Source organism: Meleagris gallopavo, chromosome 1 (assembly GCF_905368555.1).
Source record: "Meleagris gallopavo chromosome 1, MGAL_WU_HG_1.1, whole genome shotgun sequence".
Lineage (NCBI taxonomy): Eukaryota > Metazoa > Chordata > Aves > Galliformes > Phasianidae > Meleagris > Meleagris gallopavo.
In genome coordinates this window covers 55,239,850-55,258,166 of record NC_139404.1, presented here as the reverse complement: position 1 = coordinate 55,258,166, position 18,317 = coordinate 55,239,850, and the positions used below count along the sequence as shown (strand labels likewise).

The window sequence follows — 18,317 nt, the reverse complement described above, 5'->3', positions numbered from 1 at the left end:
TTAGGACATGAAGCCTGGTTTTGAAGTGAAGATTCATTCATTGCTGTTGTTCAGGTTCTTCAAGTCATCCACTTCTTCTGAGATGACAATCCAAATCTTTCTACTTGCTGAGGATGCTTTTCAAGAGGATTCTTAGGATTCTTAGCTAAAGTCTCTCTGCTTTTTATGTCAGTCAGTTCTCAAAGCATTGAGCAAAGTTTGTCCCAGGGGTGACCCTTGAGACACTTGTGGGTTTCTACCATTCATGGGTGCACTTTTTTGAGCACAGTCTGTACTAATTTCTCTGAATGCCACCTGGTAGAATGTAATACTGATGTGTCCATCTTCCATATTTCTGTTACCTCGAGAACGTTGCTTTCCCAAAGAGGAGTAAACAACTTATATCCCATTTCTCATTTCCTTCTCTGACAGTCTTCCTGTTTGGTATTTCTTGCACCTAAGGTGTCAGGTTATTGCCACTGAGTCAGAAGTGGTGAGCAAGAGGATATTAACTGACTGCAGCTGTTCTGTGCAGCCATGACACGGAGACACTTCTGGGGCTTACAATATGAATCCTAAGAACAGTGATGGAGTTAATGATAAAATTGAGGTCTATGTGTGTTCCATGGCAGTGAGAAGTCTTGAATGCTGTTGAGGTCAGGCTTGCTTGGTTTTCCCTTCTTCCTATTGTGTCTTTGGTTCCTAGTCTATTTGAATCAGCCATTAACCTAGTTAATGGGGAAAGACGACAAATACCAGGAAGGATGATGTGCATTTGTCAATTCCCTCTTGGAAACCTGATTGTTTTAAACTATAAATGTCTCAAGCAAGGGCCCAAAGGGGTCCAAAACGTATCTCCCTCTTGTAATTCAGGCATACTCACGCAGAAGAGAATGAGATGCGGCCTGGGTCTTCTGCTTGGGACTTAACTGGGAGATGATCTCTGGAGGTGAAAGGGTTGTGCCCTGCCAAAACTGCGCCGGTGGCTTTGAGCTGGCAGTTGCATTCAGGCTTGGGGCAGGTGAATTGGCATGACTGAAGCATATAGAGCCATCTGATCCTTTGGGTGAGATGACTCAATCCTGAGAGCCTTTGGCTTTTCTGGCCAAGGAGTTCAAACAGGGTTTTCAAAGTGTATTACGACAGCTGCTGATGGAAGATTGCAAGAAGTACTACAGCACACAAACAGGAACCTGCCAGCATAGGTTTTCTTTAAGACCTGAAAAGGTAAAAGATAATATATAATTTGTTTGGTATTTAGTTCAGGTAATTTTTTAAATTGTATAATGAGAACACATTGTCCAAATTTTCATATGCAGATTCAATTAGTGTTCGGTTAATTAGCCTTTACAAATGAAGATTAACTTAATTACATAACACTAACCTCTCTTAATAACTATTAAGGGTAGGAAGACTGCTTTTAATAAATGTGAAAGGGCTATGTGTGTTTTTTAAAATCTAAAATGGCATACACATAAATTAAACAAAATTACACAGAGGACAGCTATTAAGGGCAACCATCAAAGCAAACAAACTGTACGTGGCTTGGAATCAGACTGGTTAGAAGTTCAAGCTGTTTCCCTCTTTGTCTGCTGGCATCCTAGTGTTTTTCCTAGGGTTATTACTGGAAATGATGTACAATCTAGGGGTCATTCCATCAAAGCAGATTGCAGTCAGATACTAGTTAGCTGTAATTAAATTCTAGCTTGTGTTTTGGTATATATATGTTGATTAGGGTACTAGGCTGTTAGCATTTCCAAATAGTCTAAGGAAAAAAGGCAATGAAACCCATTCAGTAGTAAAATTCTCACCTATAAATGCTGTCACTCAGTGCTTTCTGTACTGTAGACAGTTGTATAGATTTTTGTCTCTTGATATGAGGTATGTGCTCAATGATGTCACAGTTAATATCACAGTGAAACAGAGAATCACATCTGATTACAAGGTGATGAAGGGGAGGGTGGAGCATATACAGAACTGTTAGTGCGATGTGGCATTTTTCAGCTTTTGAGACACACATTTGAATCCAGGTTGTCTTAGCTAGTGACCTTTATAGGAACAGAAGTGAAATGAGTTGATGTGGCCAGTCCAGATCCCTATGAACAGGTACTGGCATCAGTTTATGCCACCTGTGGCATCATCAAGCCAAAAGGTGCTCTCTTGTGCAAATACCCCTTTGCCCCCCAGCTCCAGGTATGCTTTTTTTCATATCAGGGTTGACACACACAGAACTGCAAAGCAAAACAAAACAAAACAAAACTCTTGATTTATTTTTGTCATATCTTATTTGTTCAGAGGTTAGAGGATCTCTTGATCCAATACTATCACTGATGCTTTTCAGAAAGGTGTAACAAAAGAGGCGTTTTTCTCTTGGCTGTTCTTGCATGGGTAATGATTTCTACTTGGAATGGATTTGATGGCACGTCGCATCTATATCCTTACTGCATTCTGAAAGTCACTTTTCTGAGTCCAGATTTTAAGCTATTGCCCAGAGCACTTGATGATCCCCTTGGGAAAAAAAAAAATAAATAATAATAAAAAATCTATTAATCCTTAAAAACTCTGGTTAATTTCATAATCCTTGTTTTTCAGCTGCAGCAAGTTGAAGTTTTGCAAAGTGTCTTTCATGCAATTTGGGTCACCTTAAACTTGAGTATTAAGCTTAAAGTCTCTTAAGTCCCAATTTTCAGCTCAGGAGATACATATAGTTATTGAGCAACTAATGAGAATGGGTCAGATATCCCTCATGTTAGATAATACTACTAGATACTTCTAAAATCTTTGGCTTTGTACCTGCACCCATTTTGAGAGAGGGAAGATGACATTGCTGCAGATTTTTGAAACTGTCAGGAGCTAGCAAGTTGAATGTGCAGTAAGGAGAAAATGGTTGACGAATCCATCTTGAAGTGGCAGAATCTACTGAAAAAAGGGAATAGAGTACTTGAGCCCATTCAGTCCCTTTCTGAAGGCCTTTGATTTACATGCTGTCAGGCTGAGCTCTCAATATTTGATATCTCAAGATAGATGGTTGGCAGTGGCCAGATTTTGCTCTGGCTGATGCAGACCTAAATCCTGTTCCTTTCCATGGGAGTTACACCTGTATCCTGGAGAGCGGGATTTGGCCTTGAGAGTGGTTCTGTCTGCAGATGCAGCTGATGATGCATACTCAAAGGAACGGGAGAATGCAAATTCCCTGTAGGGAGGCAACCGCCAGCCATGTAAACAAAGAAGCCTTCTGGGTTTGCAGCAGTCAGCCCACTTGAGCTGCTGTTTCCATGGCGTACCAGATGCTGTAAAATACGCTGTCTTTAGAGAAAGAAGCTTTTCATACTCCTGTATTATCTTGTTTGATAATGGACTGTCATCAGGCTGGTACCTCGATGTAGGGGCCACATGCAGGATGTCATACCCTCTCCTCACCCTGCTCCAACCCTTTTCGAGTTGTTCTTGATTACAATTCATATTCTGCAGCTTCCAGACAAAGAGGAGGCCAAGTGATTTTTCTGTCCTGGAACAGCATCACTTACTATGTTTTTACAGTTCATTGTTACTGCTTAATGTGTTACAATTCCTCCTGATGTGCATGGTCTCATCTCATAACGTAGCACATTGGTTTGCTTTTCAGTTTCCTTCTGTTTTCCTTTAAAAATGTACATAGAGAGATATATAAAAACTAAAATACATCTTTCCCTATTTCTAATTTACTAATCCCTCCCCCACCCTCCAAAAATTACATCATTATAGCTCCTCACTTATGGCTGTTTAAACCACCGTTTCTCACTTTGCTTCCTCATCCTTGTGCTCACCCACAGGGTGGTCTTTGGGAGATGAGTAGAGGTCTCTGCCTCCATTTCTGTAGAACAGTTGCAATTATAAACCTTGACATACTTGCAGTGATGGCTTTTGGAGCAGATTGACGCTGGGTAGTGTAAAAAAGAAATGAAGTTGCCAGTAGCACTTATGAGGCTTGCTGTGTTTTCAAACATGACTCATAGGAAGAGGAGGAAGTTCTCAAGGTACCTGTCTGCTAGAAGCTGTATTCAGGAATGATGCTGCAAATCTGGCAGGCCTATGTGTATGTGACGTATCTTCTGACTGTGTACCTGAGATGGTCCATTGGCTTTTTCCTATGGCTATCTAAGACAAATGTTAGTGTCTCACTTTGCCCTCATTTCCATCCAGCTGAAAGGTTATTCCTGTGGAACTCAGCTGAAAATCTCTCAGGGACTTGGATAGGGCTGTTGATTTTGATTTATAACTCCAAGCGATAAGCAAATAAAGAAATACTCCTTTTGTAGTATTTCTGAAGCTTTTATCAACTGCAGTAATTCTTTCTTCATCACTACTTTTTTGTCTCTTCAGCTTTCTCTTCCTGTTCCTTTTCAACTGTATCTCCTTACTACCTTCCTGGCTGCAGACAGAGATGCGCACATACCTTCCCTTGCCTGTGCTCTGGTCATTGCCACCTCTTAAGGCTTGGTGCAAGCAGTGTACTGGTGTTTCACTAGCAGCTTGGTGAGATTGGTGTTCTTCTGGATGCTCACCACATCATATGGAGCCTCAGAGTGGGACCAGGATAGTAGCAGGACTAGGGTGGCTGTTGGGGACAGGTAGTGCTGGGACTGTACAGCAGAGTGGGATGATGGTACGTCCTGGGGTGTGGCAAACTCTGCTCCCAAGAATGCTTTGTCCTGATTATCTTGGTTTTTCTCCTCCTGTCCTTCAGGTCTGTAGTTTGAGGTGGGAGAAGTGTAGTTAATGTAGCTAATTTTAAGCCAGTACAATCATTTAAGAGATTACGAGGTGGAAGACCGGTTATCAGTTAACAGGACTGATTTGAAATGTGCTCTGTCTGACCCTACTATGGTAGCAAGTCAGAGTGCTTCCAAGAAGCTGGCTTTCTGGAAGGCTTCTTCACATAATCATTTGAAGCACAGGTTTCTTGTAAATGTTGAACTCATGCTGGCTCACAGGAACACAGCTGGTGGATACGTGGGCAAATACGTACGTGTTCTTGCAGTCCATAGGGAAGCTTAGCCAAAGGATGAAGAAGGACTGAGGGATTTGGACTTGTTTAGCTTGGAGAAGGCTCTGGAGAGATCTCATTGCAGCCTTCCAGTACTTGAAGGGTGCTTACAAACAAGAGGATGACCAACTTTTCACACAGTTTAATAGTGATAGGTCAAGGAGGAATGGCATCAAACTAAAGGAGGGAAAATTTAGATTAGATGTTAGATGAAAATTCTTTAAATAGAGGTTGGTGAGGCATTGGCACAGGCTGCCCTGAGAAGCTGTGGTGCCCCATCCTGGAGGCTCAAGGCCGGGTTGGATGGAGCCCTGGGCAGCCTGAGCAGCTGGGGGGCAGCCCTGCTGGATTGGAACTGGGTGGGCTTTGGGGAGTATTTTGTCTCATTAAATAAATAAACATATAAACTCCAGGATTAAAAACCAAACCATCAAAAAGCAATCAAATAAAAAAGCACACTTCTGTTAAAAAGAAAGAATTGAGTGGCTTTATAAAAGGAGGGATGGAGGTGGTGACAAGTACTTTACTCATCTGGCTGCTAAGTTAGCACCCAAGGGTGATAAATGAGGTAGCTACTTATGATTAACAGGTTTTCTTTTTAGAGTACATGCATGTTACGAGGTCTTGTTTATTTATGTTTGTATTTTATATGTTTATAATAGTTTATATTGTTCTAGCTAATATTTTGCAGCATGTCTTAAAAACAAGAAAGCTTCAGTATGAGATGTAAGCATTCTAATCTGCCAGTGAGTTTTCTTTGAAAAATGAAGATAGATCACAATGGTCTATCTTGAATTAATATAAATGCAGATTAATGCAGTCAAATGTGTTATTTTTCCATAGATAAGTTACAAACACAATGCAGTATGACTTTCAAATATTGCAGTTTTGTTAAAAACAGATTTCTTTATAGTCACTTTTGGGAATAAATTTTACACACCTTCTTTCAGATTAATCAATTTGAATTAATTTAAGGCACTAACAGTTTAGTTCAGCAGCAGACAGATTTATATAAATGGATACCAATTTTCATCAATTATGAAAATCAAGCATGGTGTAAATTCCAAAAGTTTGTTAAAATAAATCTGCTTACTCTTCTACAGAATCTCCCAGGGGACTGCCTTGTGCTGAATTCCAAATTACTAAAAAAAAATCAATAAAACCCACCAAGCAAACAACAACAACAAAAACACCCGAACACCCAAAAAACTGAAAACAATCTTTCAATGTTACCTATATTTCTTTAGTGTGTAGTAAAGCATATACTGTGTTATAATAACAGTAATGTCATTTTTTTCCATCCACGCATATTGGAAAAAATTGATTAAGGACCTTGATCATGAAGTTAGTTTAAAAAAACAAAACAAAACAAAAAAAAAACAATATTTTGAAGTCTGGGAGTCCAATGGAAACATGTTTAGTGGCTTGCCAGATATTTTTCCTTCACTCATCATTTCTAGACTCTTCGTTCAGAAATGGGCCAAGGGAGCAAGCTGAGATTCAGTTAATACTGTGGGTCTTCTAGTTGAGGTTCAGAGCTTTGGTGTGAGTGTTCGCAACACTGTATAATAGGATTTCTGTTAAGTACTGTTCTAAAAACTATGATATTTTTCTTTTATGCAGGGCTTTTGGGAAAACCACACAAAACTCATAACGGAGTATGGACCTATTTGTGGGTAAGCTTAGCAGCTCGTGTGGTTCTTGCTGTTTGCTTTGGTTTGGGCTTATTGCTTGGGAGAGGAGAATATACCACGACAAGATGCTCATTAAAATGCAGAGTGCAGTATTTCAGTCTGGGTGATAGATGTAGATGTTATTTGATCACATACAAAAAGTAACGTTGGCTTATTTTATTTCAGCATTTGGTGTTGGACTTCATTCTTCCCATATAAAGGTGTTTTTTTTTTTTTTTTTTTCCCCCAGAACTATACAAAGCTACCTGCAACAATTTTCCTTTTTTATCTGCATGTTCTTTCTATTTATGGTGAAGAGCAGAAATAATAACAAAATTTCTTTAAAAAAATAACACAAACAGAACCTACCCAATTTATGAAATAGTGTGAATTTGGCTCAGCTGTTGCTATTTATATTTATGCAGAAATATCAATCTTAAAATACAATGAAATACAGTTTAGAGATGAGGCATTCCTCTCTCTAAAGCTCAGTTGTGCTCCCTTATCAGGTTTTTAGGAGTGAATAAGGTCCTTCATCCCAGAACTTCCATGTTTCTGTGAATATTATTTCTTTTCCAAGATCTGCTTTCAAGTTTTCATGGTTTTAACTGGAAAAGGCAGTTGCTTTACAGTAACTTCTATTGCTGTGGTCAGTTGGTGCTTCTAGCATAAATATTATTTTAATATTTAGATATCAAATAATATCCACAAAGTATATACAATATCATTTTTTTTCGAGTGTTCTCTAAGGATTTTAAGATTTGGTTACATTTGTGTATTTGTTCATAAATAATATAAATATGCTTTGGATGGTCTTCCACTTAAAAAAAAAAATAATCCCCCAAAACAACAAGCAACCTCTACCAGCCATAGAAAGCCCCAATCACTGCCTTCTTGTGGCATTTATGCTCAGCCCTAAGGACAAAGTCCTGAAAGAAGTAGTGGAAATAATGAATTCCAAGGGTTAGGTACTTGTCTAAGAGAAAATTATACATTGTCTTGCCTGACCAGGAGTGGAGAAATATATTCATTAACACTGTAGCAATTTGTATGTTGTGTAACAAATGGAAAATGACTGAAGCTTATTATCTCCATGACCTTTGGTGTGATGACGTTAAATAACAATAATGTAGGAACAGTGACATTCCTTCCTCAGCATATTTCCCTCCTTATTAATATCATACCTATTTTTTCTAAGCTGAGTTTGAGACAAGTTGCTATTTAGTTGTCTGTTCTTTTGACCAGGCAGAGGAGGCTTTCTCATGGGAGAAAGAAATATATAATTACAGACTTTGAGGAGATAGATAAAAAGTTTTGTTTTTCCAGTCTACCCATAGCTGTCAGAGAATGAAACTTCTTTGCTTTGGTTACTAAGCTGGATGGTGTTGGTAGTGGTCAGCAAGAACAACTCTCCCTCCTTGGGATCCAGTAGGTGGGCAGATTGAGCGTAACTGTGTACCATTTATTGTGTGTGAAGCTTAAAAAGCTTCATTTGTGAGAGATCTGGGATGCTGGCAGGGAATAAATGCTGCTTTTGATATTTCCCAGGAAAACAAAGTTGGGCTCAGACATTGCTGTGTTTGAGGTAAGATTGATTTGTAGTTGAAGGAAGACATTTGGAAACCTGACTTACCGAGCTGATGTTCAATAGATGTGTGGTATGTGTCAGGGGGGTATTTATCATGGTTCTGTCAATTAAAGAATTTTTTTCTCCTTCTCTGTACATCTGTTTGATTATATTTGTGGTTCTTTGAAATAGGCAGTAAATGGTAGGTGTGCTTATGTGCACAACCCCAGCAAAGTATTGGATCTGGCAGTCAGAAGAAGATGTGGCATTTCGCTTTTTCCAGATTGAAAACTGCTTTCCAATAAGCATAAAGAGCAATGATCTTTATTTCTACAGTGGTGAAGTGAGTTGAATACAAATCTTTGGAACTGAAGGCTTTTTTTCTTTCTAAGGTCACTTGAATAGTCTGAATGATACCATCACAACTGTTTTCTTTTGTGTGTGAATTGGTTTCCTTGACAACAGGATGTCAAATAAACTTTTCAGCTTTAATCAAGTCAAAACAATATATCCCTTCCATTCCAAAAGGCCTCAAGTCGTAGAGAATTATTTCAAGTAAGGCTTTTGTAGGTCACAAAAGCATTTTTTTCTTCGCTCCTGTGTGCTGATCCAAAGGAGAGGTGATGGTATTACTCTTTTATATGGAGAGACAATGCAAATTGTCTTTAGATGTGAGTGTGCGCTGTGAAAACTGTCTGTTTTCATACAGAGGTGGCCCAAGATGGAGGCCGAGGGGGAAACGAACAGCTCTGGTTGCTGCAAAAGTAGAGGGGGAGCATTTCTGTTCAGTGGGGGAAAGCCGTGCCACTGACACAACTTTTGATGAGTTCGTGCATCAAAGTGATAGGATTTGGTTTAGCTGTATTTTTAAGCATCTTCTATTGAAAAAAAAAATAAAATCTATCCTCTAAAATGTATGTGCTGGTTCTCCAAAGCAAAAATTCGAAGTGAACAATATCCTGTTTGGAAAGCAATGTAGTCTTGGTTTCAGTTACTTTTGTCTCTTATTTTTAGGATATTCTTTTTTGATGTTTTATTTTCACCCCACTAAATCCAACTGTTTTATTTCAATTGCAGACCATGACTACTGGTGAGAAATAGCTGGTAAGAGGAGACAAAGAAATAAAGAACTTCTAGGGTGTAGAGGAGAAATGAATGGGTAGTGTGCTTGATAGAGTCAGAATGGCAATTGCTAATATGTTAGCACAGCTGTATAGGCAGTGATTTGATTTTACTTTACATACATGCTTTGTATGCATGTGCTCTCTTACTGTGATTGCATCATTATGACTTAACAGTACTGTGAGTACTGGTGATTTGGAGTGGGAGAATAGTGCCAAAATAAATAACAGATTATTGGCCCAAAAATACATCACCAGCAAATAATGACAAAATAGAACACAGCCACAAGGCAGGTAACTGCTTCTGGGATCAGTGAATCTATTCTGCCTTCAGCCACAGCAGTGCATTTGGATGTGAGGAAGAATGTAGGAGTTCATAATGTAGATCTTGCTGTGTATAATAATGAAAGATTTAAATTTGGCGCAGTTTGTAGGGTGATGCTCTTTCTTCATTTCCTGTTGCATCTGAAACAACTTGCACCAGATCAAACCCTACTCTTACTCTTCCTTCACTTGAACTCTCAACTCAACCTTCTGTGAGAATTCTGATCAACTGTGTAGTAGAATAAATGCTAACCAGGACAGGAACAAAGTATAAGGCGGAGGTGAAGAAACTGGTTCAAAAGAAGCAAGAAGGGGGAGCTTGGATTAAACCACTCCTAAAATGAGACAGCATAGTGTTTGAGTCCAGGGCTGTCAGCTTATGTACTGCTAAGGGAAGTCAACAAGCTCAAAATCTGCATTTTCTGATGGTGGGGAGGAATTAATGAGAATGTTTCTGAGATCTGGTTTTAAGCCAGTCCTCAGTAAAACCATCAGCAGCAAACTGCAGCTACCTGTGCAGATCTTCTGCTGGCTTCCTGCATTAGCATCCCATGATCAGCGCAGTATCACAGAAAACATGTCATACAGGTAGAAAAATGGGTTCACACGTGCACTCCCAGAGCACTTCATGAGAACATGGATGTGAATGGAGTTCTATTCCCTTCTTGTTTTGCAGCAGGTTACTTCAACACATTTTAAAGTAATACAAAAAAAGTAGCTTAAAATAGGGCAGACCATTCAAGTGTTTACAAAATTATACATTGTCTGATCTTTGGGTTTTTCTGTTTGTTTTCTTTTTTTGATTAAAGACTTGAATGATTTCCTAATAGATCATTATTGGAACCAAGACTGAGTCTGGTCACTTAAATGGTTGGGTGGTTTAAAGGATTAGGATAGATCATGCAGCCAGTCACTAACTTGAAATGTGTCCAGGGCTTAGTTGTGATTGTAAGCTACACTGGCAGCTGACAGCTTTTCAGAAGTCTATGCAGCTGGAGTTTGTTCTGTCTTAATGCTTGACTTCTCCTCTCCTGAAAAAATGGTTGCTGCAGATGGCACTAGTTAGCATTCCTGCAGATGAGTCCTGAGTCAAACGGTTGTGGACAAAAAACAGGCTTTTCTTACTGTGGCTGCTGGCCTCTGCAGCAGGGCTGAGGCACACCGGTCAGTCCCTGCAGAGATCTGGGGCTTTCCCCTTCTGTGTATAGAAGAGTGACATGCTTTTTTGGGATTTGGAAGCCTGGAACTTTTCATGAGTCGGTTTCTCTCCTTAAACACCGCGTTGAGGACCTAAAGTGGACAAGCGCAGGATTTCATCCTCTAGGAGCAACTGGTGTCTTCATCACGCACTTAATTTATCTGAAGAAGCAATGTTTTTGCTGCCATTTTAACTTCACAAGCTTATTGTTGTTTTTTTGTTTCTTTGTTGTTGCTGTTGTGTTTTTTACCTCTTGGTTTTCAGCTTTATTCAACTCTTAGTGTCCCTCCACAGTAATCCCAGGGCAGGTATTCTCATCTTTGTCACTGAAGGCTCATGCAAAGAATTAATTTAGTTTTATGAAACAATCTTACCCTGTTCGGTTTCCTCTTTTACACTGGGGGTCTAATGGACTTACTACCTCTCCCGTGGCTCTTTCTGTATTTTGATAATTTAGGCAATTCACTTTTCATATTTCAGTTAGAGAAAATCATTCCTGGGCAAGCAAAGGAGAGAGAATTAAAGCATGCTTCCTGTATCTGATCTATAGCTCCTCATAATCTCTGTCTTGCATTTAACCTGATAAAGATTTTTGGTAGCTTCACTTGCTTGGATTTTTGTTTTCTTAAAGCCAAACAATTTTTTGGCCAGAGCTGAGGCTTTCAGAATCTGTCAGGATTCTTTTCTTCACAGTCTTTTCATTTCTGTATTTTGATAAGGCCCTTTGACTTTAAAGGATTATTGAACAAACCTATAACTGCTGTTGTGAAATAATTCTCTCTTTCCACTAAATTCTTACAACCTTTCTTTCTGTGTGGACATCACACAGAAAACCCTTAAACATGTTTCTAACTTTGAGAACAAGAGTAATACCATTAAAGTCAATGGTGCTACTCAACTTGCTTCAAGTTAGGCAGAAGTTTATCTACTCTGATGAGTCAGCACTGTAAGAGAAACAATTACATTTGTGCTGAAAAATATTTTAACTGCTGTTGGTACACATAAACACCTAGGTTTATTGTAGCTGAAAGAAGTTAATGGGGAGAAAAATATTTCTCCCTCCTCTCCGCCCTCTCTTTTGACAGCACTTTGCATGTAGACAATTTTATTGTTCCTCTGAGTAATGTGCTAGCCGTTCTCTCTGAGATGGAAAAGATTATCTCAAGAATTGACTGAACAATAGGGGAATCTTAATATTCTTCTGTTAAACTCTTAAAGCACAACCCTCCCTTTTGTTTTTAATCAACGCTTCTAGAATTTGCTAGCAGTAACCTGTTTTTAATAAGTCTTTCTAAAAAGAACCCAAACCTAGCAATTTTTCTGGCTAAAATTCAGTGCCACAGTGCAATGGTACATTTCCACTCAACTCTCCACACTTAACCATTATTAGGTATTGGTTGCATTTAGTCCCAGTGGTTAAATCAAGCTGCTGGAACAACTCATGTGAATTACTTAGAGAAATATCATCACCAGTTTCTCTTCTATCTAGAGCTAATTGGTCTTGAAGACATAGTCTTTTATGAGACTAGTGCCTAGAGGTTTACCCAAAAGGTGGCATGCCGCTCTCACTTTTAGAGAATTGGAGTCTAGTGTTATTGTTGCAGTTGTAATGGGCTCTGTGGGCTGCTGCTCATTGTGAAGAGTTTAAGTTTGGTGTACGGAGGCCTGTGGAATGCAGTTTATAGGCAGAATTTATGGTAAATTTGTTGACTAGTTTAATTCTGGTGTGTTCCAAATGTACTTTGGTTTCTGGGACATTGCAAATTGATGCTCTGTGTACTTGTGATGTTGAAGGCATTCGTTTATGAGCTCTTCCTAGCCATGGAGAAAATACTGAATGTAGACTATGACCTCCCAAAAGATCCGTACAGTATGAGCTTGTCTACTCTGTGAAGACTGTTTTTTATTTTGTCACTATAGCCTCTTGCAGTCTCAGCTCCAAGGATCCTTTTGCTCTGGGTATTCACAAACATAGGACTCAAAGGCCCATTGAAATGTCGTGGTCCCAGCCTTCAGTGCAGGTGAAGCCATCTGGATGGAAAAGTTTGATGCAAGTGATGCATCAAAACCTTCCGTCTCCTCTGAGACCTTGGATATTTTCCTGGGCTGACTGCAGTGCAGACATGTGCACCCTGCTGCATTTTTTCCAAGCTTCTCTCCTCCATCTCTGACTGCTCCATGGCTTTATTGCAGCTGTCCAAGCAGATGTAAGTTGAAGACTTGATGTAATCTTTTACAGCTCTGGAAAGGGAGTGTGAAATACAACCAAAGAAGATGGATATTTTATATGTGCTTGGCAAGGCAACAAAAGAGAGCGTCTGTCAGCTGTACCATGTTCCTAATGCTCATTTCTGTGTAATCTGATGTGGTTGTAGCTTCAGTGAACTAGCGTTTGCACAGAGGGGAATTCCTGGTCAAGACATCTCCATGGAGTTGTTGGCTGGACATGGAAAGGCTCTATGAGATTGGACAGAGCTACATCAGCTCTGAAGCAGCAGTGCAGGCCCTTGTTACATACCTCAGCATTGGAGGAACTTGACTGAATCATGGTCTACTTCTACTTCTTCATCTGCAGCTGTGGCTGAGTGCAGGTTTCACCTCTGCTTGCTCCCAGGGAGGTGTTTCCTAGAGCCCACATTTTCTTTTGCATCGGGAGCGCAGCACTCAGCTGTTAAAGCATATAATCCTTGTGAGCTCAAGGTTAAGATTATTTGAAAACTGCTTCTTTAGAAAACATGCTGTCTGAGTAGCGTTTTATATCTAATATACAATACAGGTGATCTTTTGAACTGTGCTGCCTGCTTCTTAGCTAATTAGTGCTTAAAATCATCGTTTTAAAGGGTTGGGGATGTCACTGCTTAACAGATTGCCTCATCTTCTGTGTGACACTTCTGATCAGTACCCACATATCAGCATGTATCATCTTAATTTAAGGGAGGAGGAGGGAATATTCTGAGTGAACACCGTAATTACAAAAACTAGTTTACTACATTTAATTTCACCTTGAATCTATCCTTTTCACCATCTACCAGAACCTGCCTTCCTTAAGTTTCTTAACCAACTGTGAAATCCACCTTGTAATTTTTTCTCTTTTCCACCATTTGGAAAGAAATGTGCTGAGGGCTTTAAAGACTGAAAAATCTGGGTCGTTCTTTTAGTATCTTATTTGAAAGTATAGACAAGTAGCAGTATTATATAATATGCACAGCAAAATCAATGCTTTATTAGAATTTTCTGTAGTATCCAGAAGTACTGCTGCAAACCTGAAGCAGATGCATATAATATATCATGTCCAGTAGCTGTTAATGGTCACTGACTTCACCAGCTATGTATTTGATTATGTATGTACTGTGGTGTTTCCTGTGCCATACAAGGTAAACTTTAAAGGAAACTCCTGAATCATTTCCTCTTTCTTCACACAGAAGGAGGAAAATGCATCATCACCCTCAGCTCCTTCCCCTTCTTGAGGTTACTGCCTTTCCAGTTTGCTTCCTGCTGCCAATTTACCCTCCTTTGTGGCAGAAAGAAATCCAGAACAACTCATGTCTACCTTCTCAAATGCCACGAGAAGCATCAAGCAAAAAGGATTTCCCTTCCCTAACAAGGAGGAGGATGCAGAGAGGAGGCTGGAAACCAGCAGCCAGCTGCACATCCCAGTTTTCTGCCAGGAACTCCAGGAGGCTGCTGCTGGTCAGAGCTCTCTCTGCGTGCTGGGGAGTCCTTAGCAAAGGCCTTGTAAGATCTCCACCTGCAAGGGCACCCAACTGTGGTGAAGGAGTGGGTCTTGGGGGTGGTTGCCTCTCATTTTCTTAGAAATTGTCATATTGTCCTCTTTGAGGATTACCACAGCTGCTTTGCCCAGGTATATGCAGAGACACCATTCTATTACTGCCTCTTGTCCTTAGATAGTTCCACCAGTTTGGCTCTGGAGTGCTTGGTTTTCTGTTTTAATTTTTACCTTGATAAGTTTCTTTTGTAGACATCATTTTCATGCTTCTGGTTGTATTTTTTTTCTCTAGACATTTGCTCTGGCTTTGTTTTCTTCCTTTCTCCTATCCTTTTTTACCCTATGCCATCTTTCTCCCATACTCTAATTTTTGTTCCTCCTTTATTTTCTTATCCATGTTGAGCTGAAAACAGTAATATGACCTGAAAATTTTTACGTCATTCCAAGGTTTTTATGTACTTCCATAAATCTCTTCATTACTTTTTTATTGTTTTGTCATATATTGGTTTTAGTTTTTTCCTCTACCTTATTAGTCTGGGGATCAATTTTAGTCTACTATGTTTTATTAGTTGTAAAAGGAGCAAAATATCTCCTTTTTCTTTGTTGGTTTGGCACCATCTTCAAATTACCCTTTTTCTCTCTTTGACTACCTCTCTTCCTTCCCTAGAGAGCCTGCTTTATGTCAGACCTTCTGCTGGTAGTGAACTGGCTATGATTTCATCAGACAATAGGCAAAAGTGCAGCCCACTACAGGGAAAAAAAGTTGTTTTGAGCTGTTACGCTATTTTTTTTTCTGGCTTGGGGAGTGTGGAATGAGCTGAGCCACCATTACTCTGGGGATTGTGAATCTTTCCTTCCTTCCTTTGGTAGCAAAACTGAAGACTTGTCTTGAAGGAGGAGTTATTTTAGTCATACTGATAAAATTGTACAGGTGTAATTAAACTGCGACCGTCATGTCAAAAAAACCCACTCCTCATCCCATGTATAAACACAGAAGTTCAGGAATGACACAAACTAAATCAAGGACAGAAGTGATCAATTCCTCCAGCAATTGTTATATTGGTACGGGAATGCTCCCATAGGAATTTTTCCTAGTCTAACTGTATTAAAATTCAAACCACTTCTTGTCCCAGAATCTCTTCTCTTCCCCTATGTAAGTAAGCTTGAAAGTAGTGTTCTGAACATTTAAGCTTTTTTTAAGTTTACTTCAGTGTAGCTCCATTAAAGCATGGAGCCATGACTATGAGGATTTGACCCAATGTTTTAGGTTTGTCTCATGTTATCTAACTTGGATTTTTGAATGATGATACCTACTGAATAAAATCAGGTTTGGTATCCAGACATCTCAAAGTAATTTACAGAAAAAAGAATGAGCTGGGAGCAATGTTCTGACTCTGCAAGGGCTTGCAGTTGCCATTTTATCACTGAGCAATAATCCAAGCTTTTCTCTCAATGTTGGAATCTATTTTATTGAAAAAGGGTTTGGCAAGGACACTGGGAATTGCTGCAGTGTCTGTTAAAAATGACATTATAAGAGGATCTTGGTTCTTGGGGACCTTTTATCCCATGGAACATCATATGAAATACTCTGAAGAGCAAAACAAAGTAGTGTGAAAACAGCTTAATGATTTTCTGTTTTCACTAACTGTCCATTTGATCCTTCAGGTAATAAATAAGCTGTGCTTGGGATGGAGAATGAACAAGTCAGTCTACAGGTGGCAAATCTAAAGAGGCAAGGATTAAAGCAGATCAGATAGTAATGTAATATCACATGGACAAATGCTGACCTTTAATTATTGAATTATTTTCTACTAAAATAATTTAAATTCTGATTTTTGAGGCAGATAAATGTATTGCAAAATTGTAAGATTAATACTTGGAGTGAATAAATTTACTTTTACTGTAGACCTAAATTTCTCTTGAGACAATGGCATTTTGTTTGCTTTTGTGCAGTAACTAGCACAACTGGATTTTCATCAATAGTGAAAAACAGAACTGGGCTTGTGAAAATAGTTGCTGTTGATTTTCTTATCAAAATACTTAAATAAAAACATAACTTTTAGACTTTTAAGTAGCCCCTGATGCCCCATTGATACACTATTGTATTTGTACATACATATGACTGCTGTTGCATTCTGAATAATTCCCCATCCATGCATCTTTGAACTTGCCATTCTGAATACTGCATTTCTGCAGGCTTCTGTTCACATGATGTACTCTGGCTGGCACCCTCAAAATCTGCAGGCTGTCACCGCTTGCCCTCTTTCTGGGGGAGTCAGAGTAATGGGTTGTGCTGGGGTTAGAGGGGAAGAGGCTTCTGCTAGCAGCACTGAAACTACCTTGAAGGCAGCATTGCATATTTAACTGTAAGGTCTCTGTTGGATTGAGCAGGCTTCAGGTGTGGAGAGCATGATCAATAAGTACAAATATTAAAAGTGGTGCCTTCTCCCTTCCTTCTTTGCCTACAGGACCCGAGGTATCTGAATTCCCCCGACAATTTCTCATACATTTACATTTTCATTTGCTGGGTTTGTAGCAAAATTGTTCCAGCTTTTGGGAGGGGCAGCTATCAAAGATGTACAGGCACTGCCATTGTGTTTTATTGTTCCAGTCCATTTTTCCCTGTGAATGCAGGTGGGAGTTTTTCAGTGGGTTGGTTTTTTGTTTTTGCCTTCTCTTTCTTTATAGCATGTATAACCTTTTTATTGTCAGTCTTCAATCATTTTTGATAGATCAATATATTTACTTCAGTGATGGTTCATCCCACAGCTGTCTGTATTTTTTTTTTTTTTTGCTTTGTTTGTAGGGACTGTGCATAAATTCAGTGAGTTGCATCTCTGCTACGCTTCTCTTGCTACATGAGAATCAAGTGACTTGATCTTGCCCTACCAACTTTATGTTTAGAAGGAATGCGCATTGTTTGCACTGGTCTACTTTCAACTTATTTTACCTATTTCCTAGATAGACTTCTATTGATTAAAAATGCAAGCTTTGGTTCAGGAATTTTCTGCTCAGAAGTATGAAGCACAAGTAGTGATGTTGCACATGTACTCTACTGTCTCAAAGGGAGGGTTCTTGGAAACAGTTCCAGCAGGCATCAGAGACCCGATGGGTTTGGGAAGTAATATAGCAAAGCAATGTTGGATGATAACATTTACTCAGACAGCTCAGAAATGAGGCAAGTCCCCATGAGTCTGGAGGCCTTTAGCCAAGCAGCTGTGACTGAGCCAAAGAAGAGGAATTCTTCAGCCTACGTCTCACTGTCATCCCAGGGTGACCACATGTGAGTCCAGGATAGCTGTCTAAAGCAATCATGGGCAGAGGTTGAATGTGTGCAATGTGTGCATGGGGCAGGGGTCCCAGCATTGGTGTGACTCTGAGCTGGGGCTGTCCTTTACCCTTCAGAAGGAGGTGGGTGAGCAGGGCTTGCTGCTAGAGGACGGAAGGCAGGTCAATGGAAGTGGAGTAAATGAGCCCCACTGTGATTAGGGATTCAGATTGCACATACTTATCCTGAAACAACTTGCTGTAAAATCCACCCCCAAGTCCTGCTCAGGGGAAAAAAGTAAAGCAGCAGCAAACAAAGTGTACTTGTTACAATTTATACCGCATACAAGGAGTTCAATGAAAAAATAGGTCAACTAGGCCATTCTTACTGATGTTATTTGAAATATGATCTGCTGTGTACGATTACGTATTAAA

The 18,317-nt window shown here is 39.6% G+C and overlaps 1 protein-coding gene across 5 annotated transcripts in view; it reads left to right on the top strand.

The window, feature by feature from the left end:
* Positions 1-18,317, top strand: part of TBXAS1 (thromboxane A synthase 1) — a 246,457-nt gene that overhangs the window by 84,291 nt on the left and 143,849 nt on the right. For all 5 annotated transcript variants that reach the window (XM_085228360.1, XM_085228350.1, XM_085228340.1 and 2 more), the window contains one exon: positions 6,629-6,681. In XM_085228360.1, the coding sequence (XP_085084486.1) occupies positions 6,629-6,681 (53 nt within the window). The remainder of the gene's footprint in view (positions 1-6,628; positions 6,682-18,317) is intronic.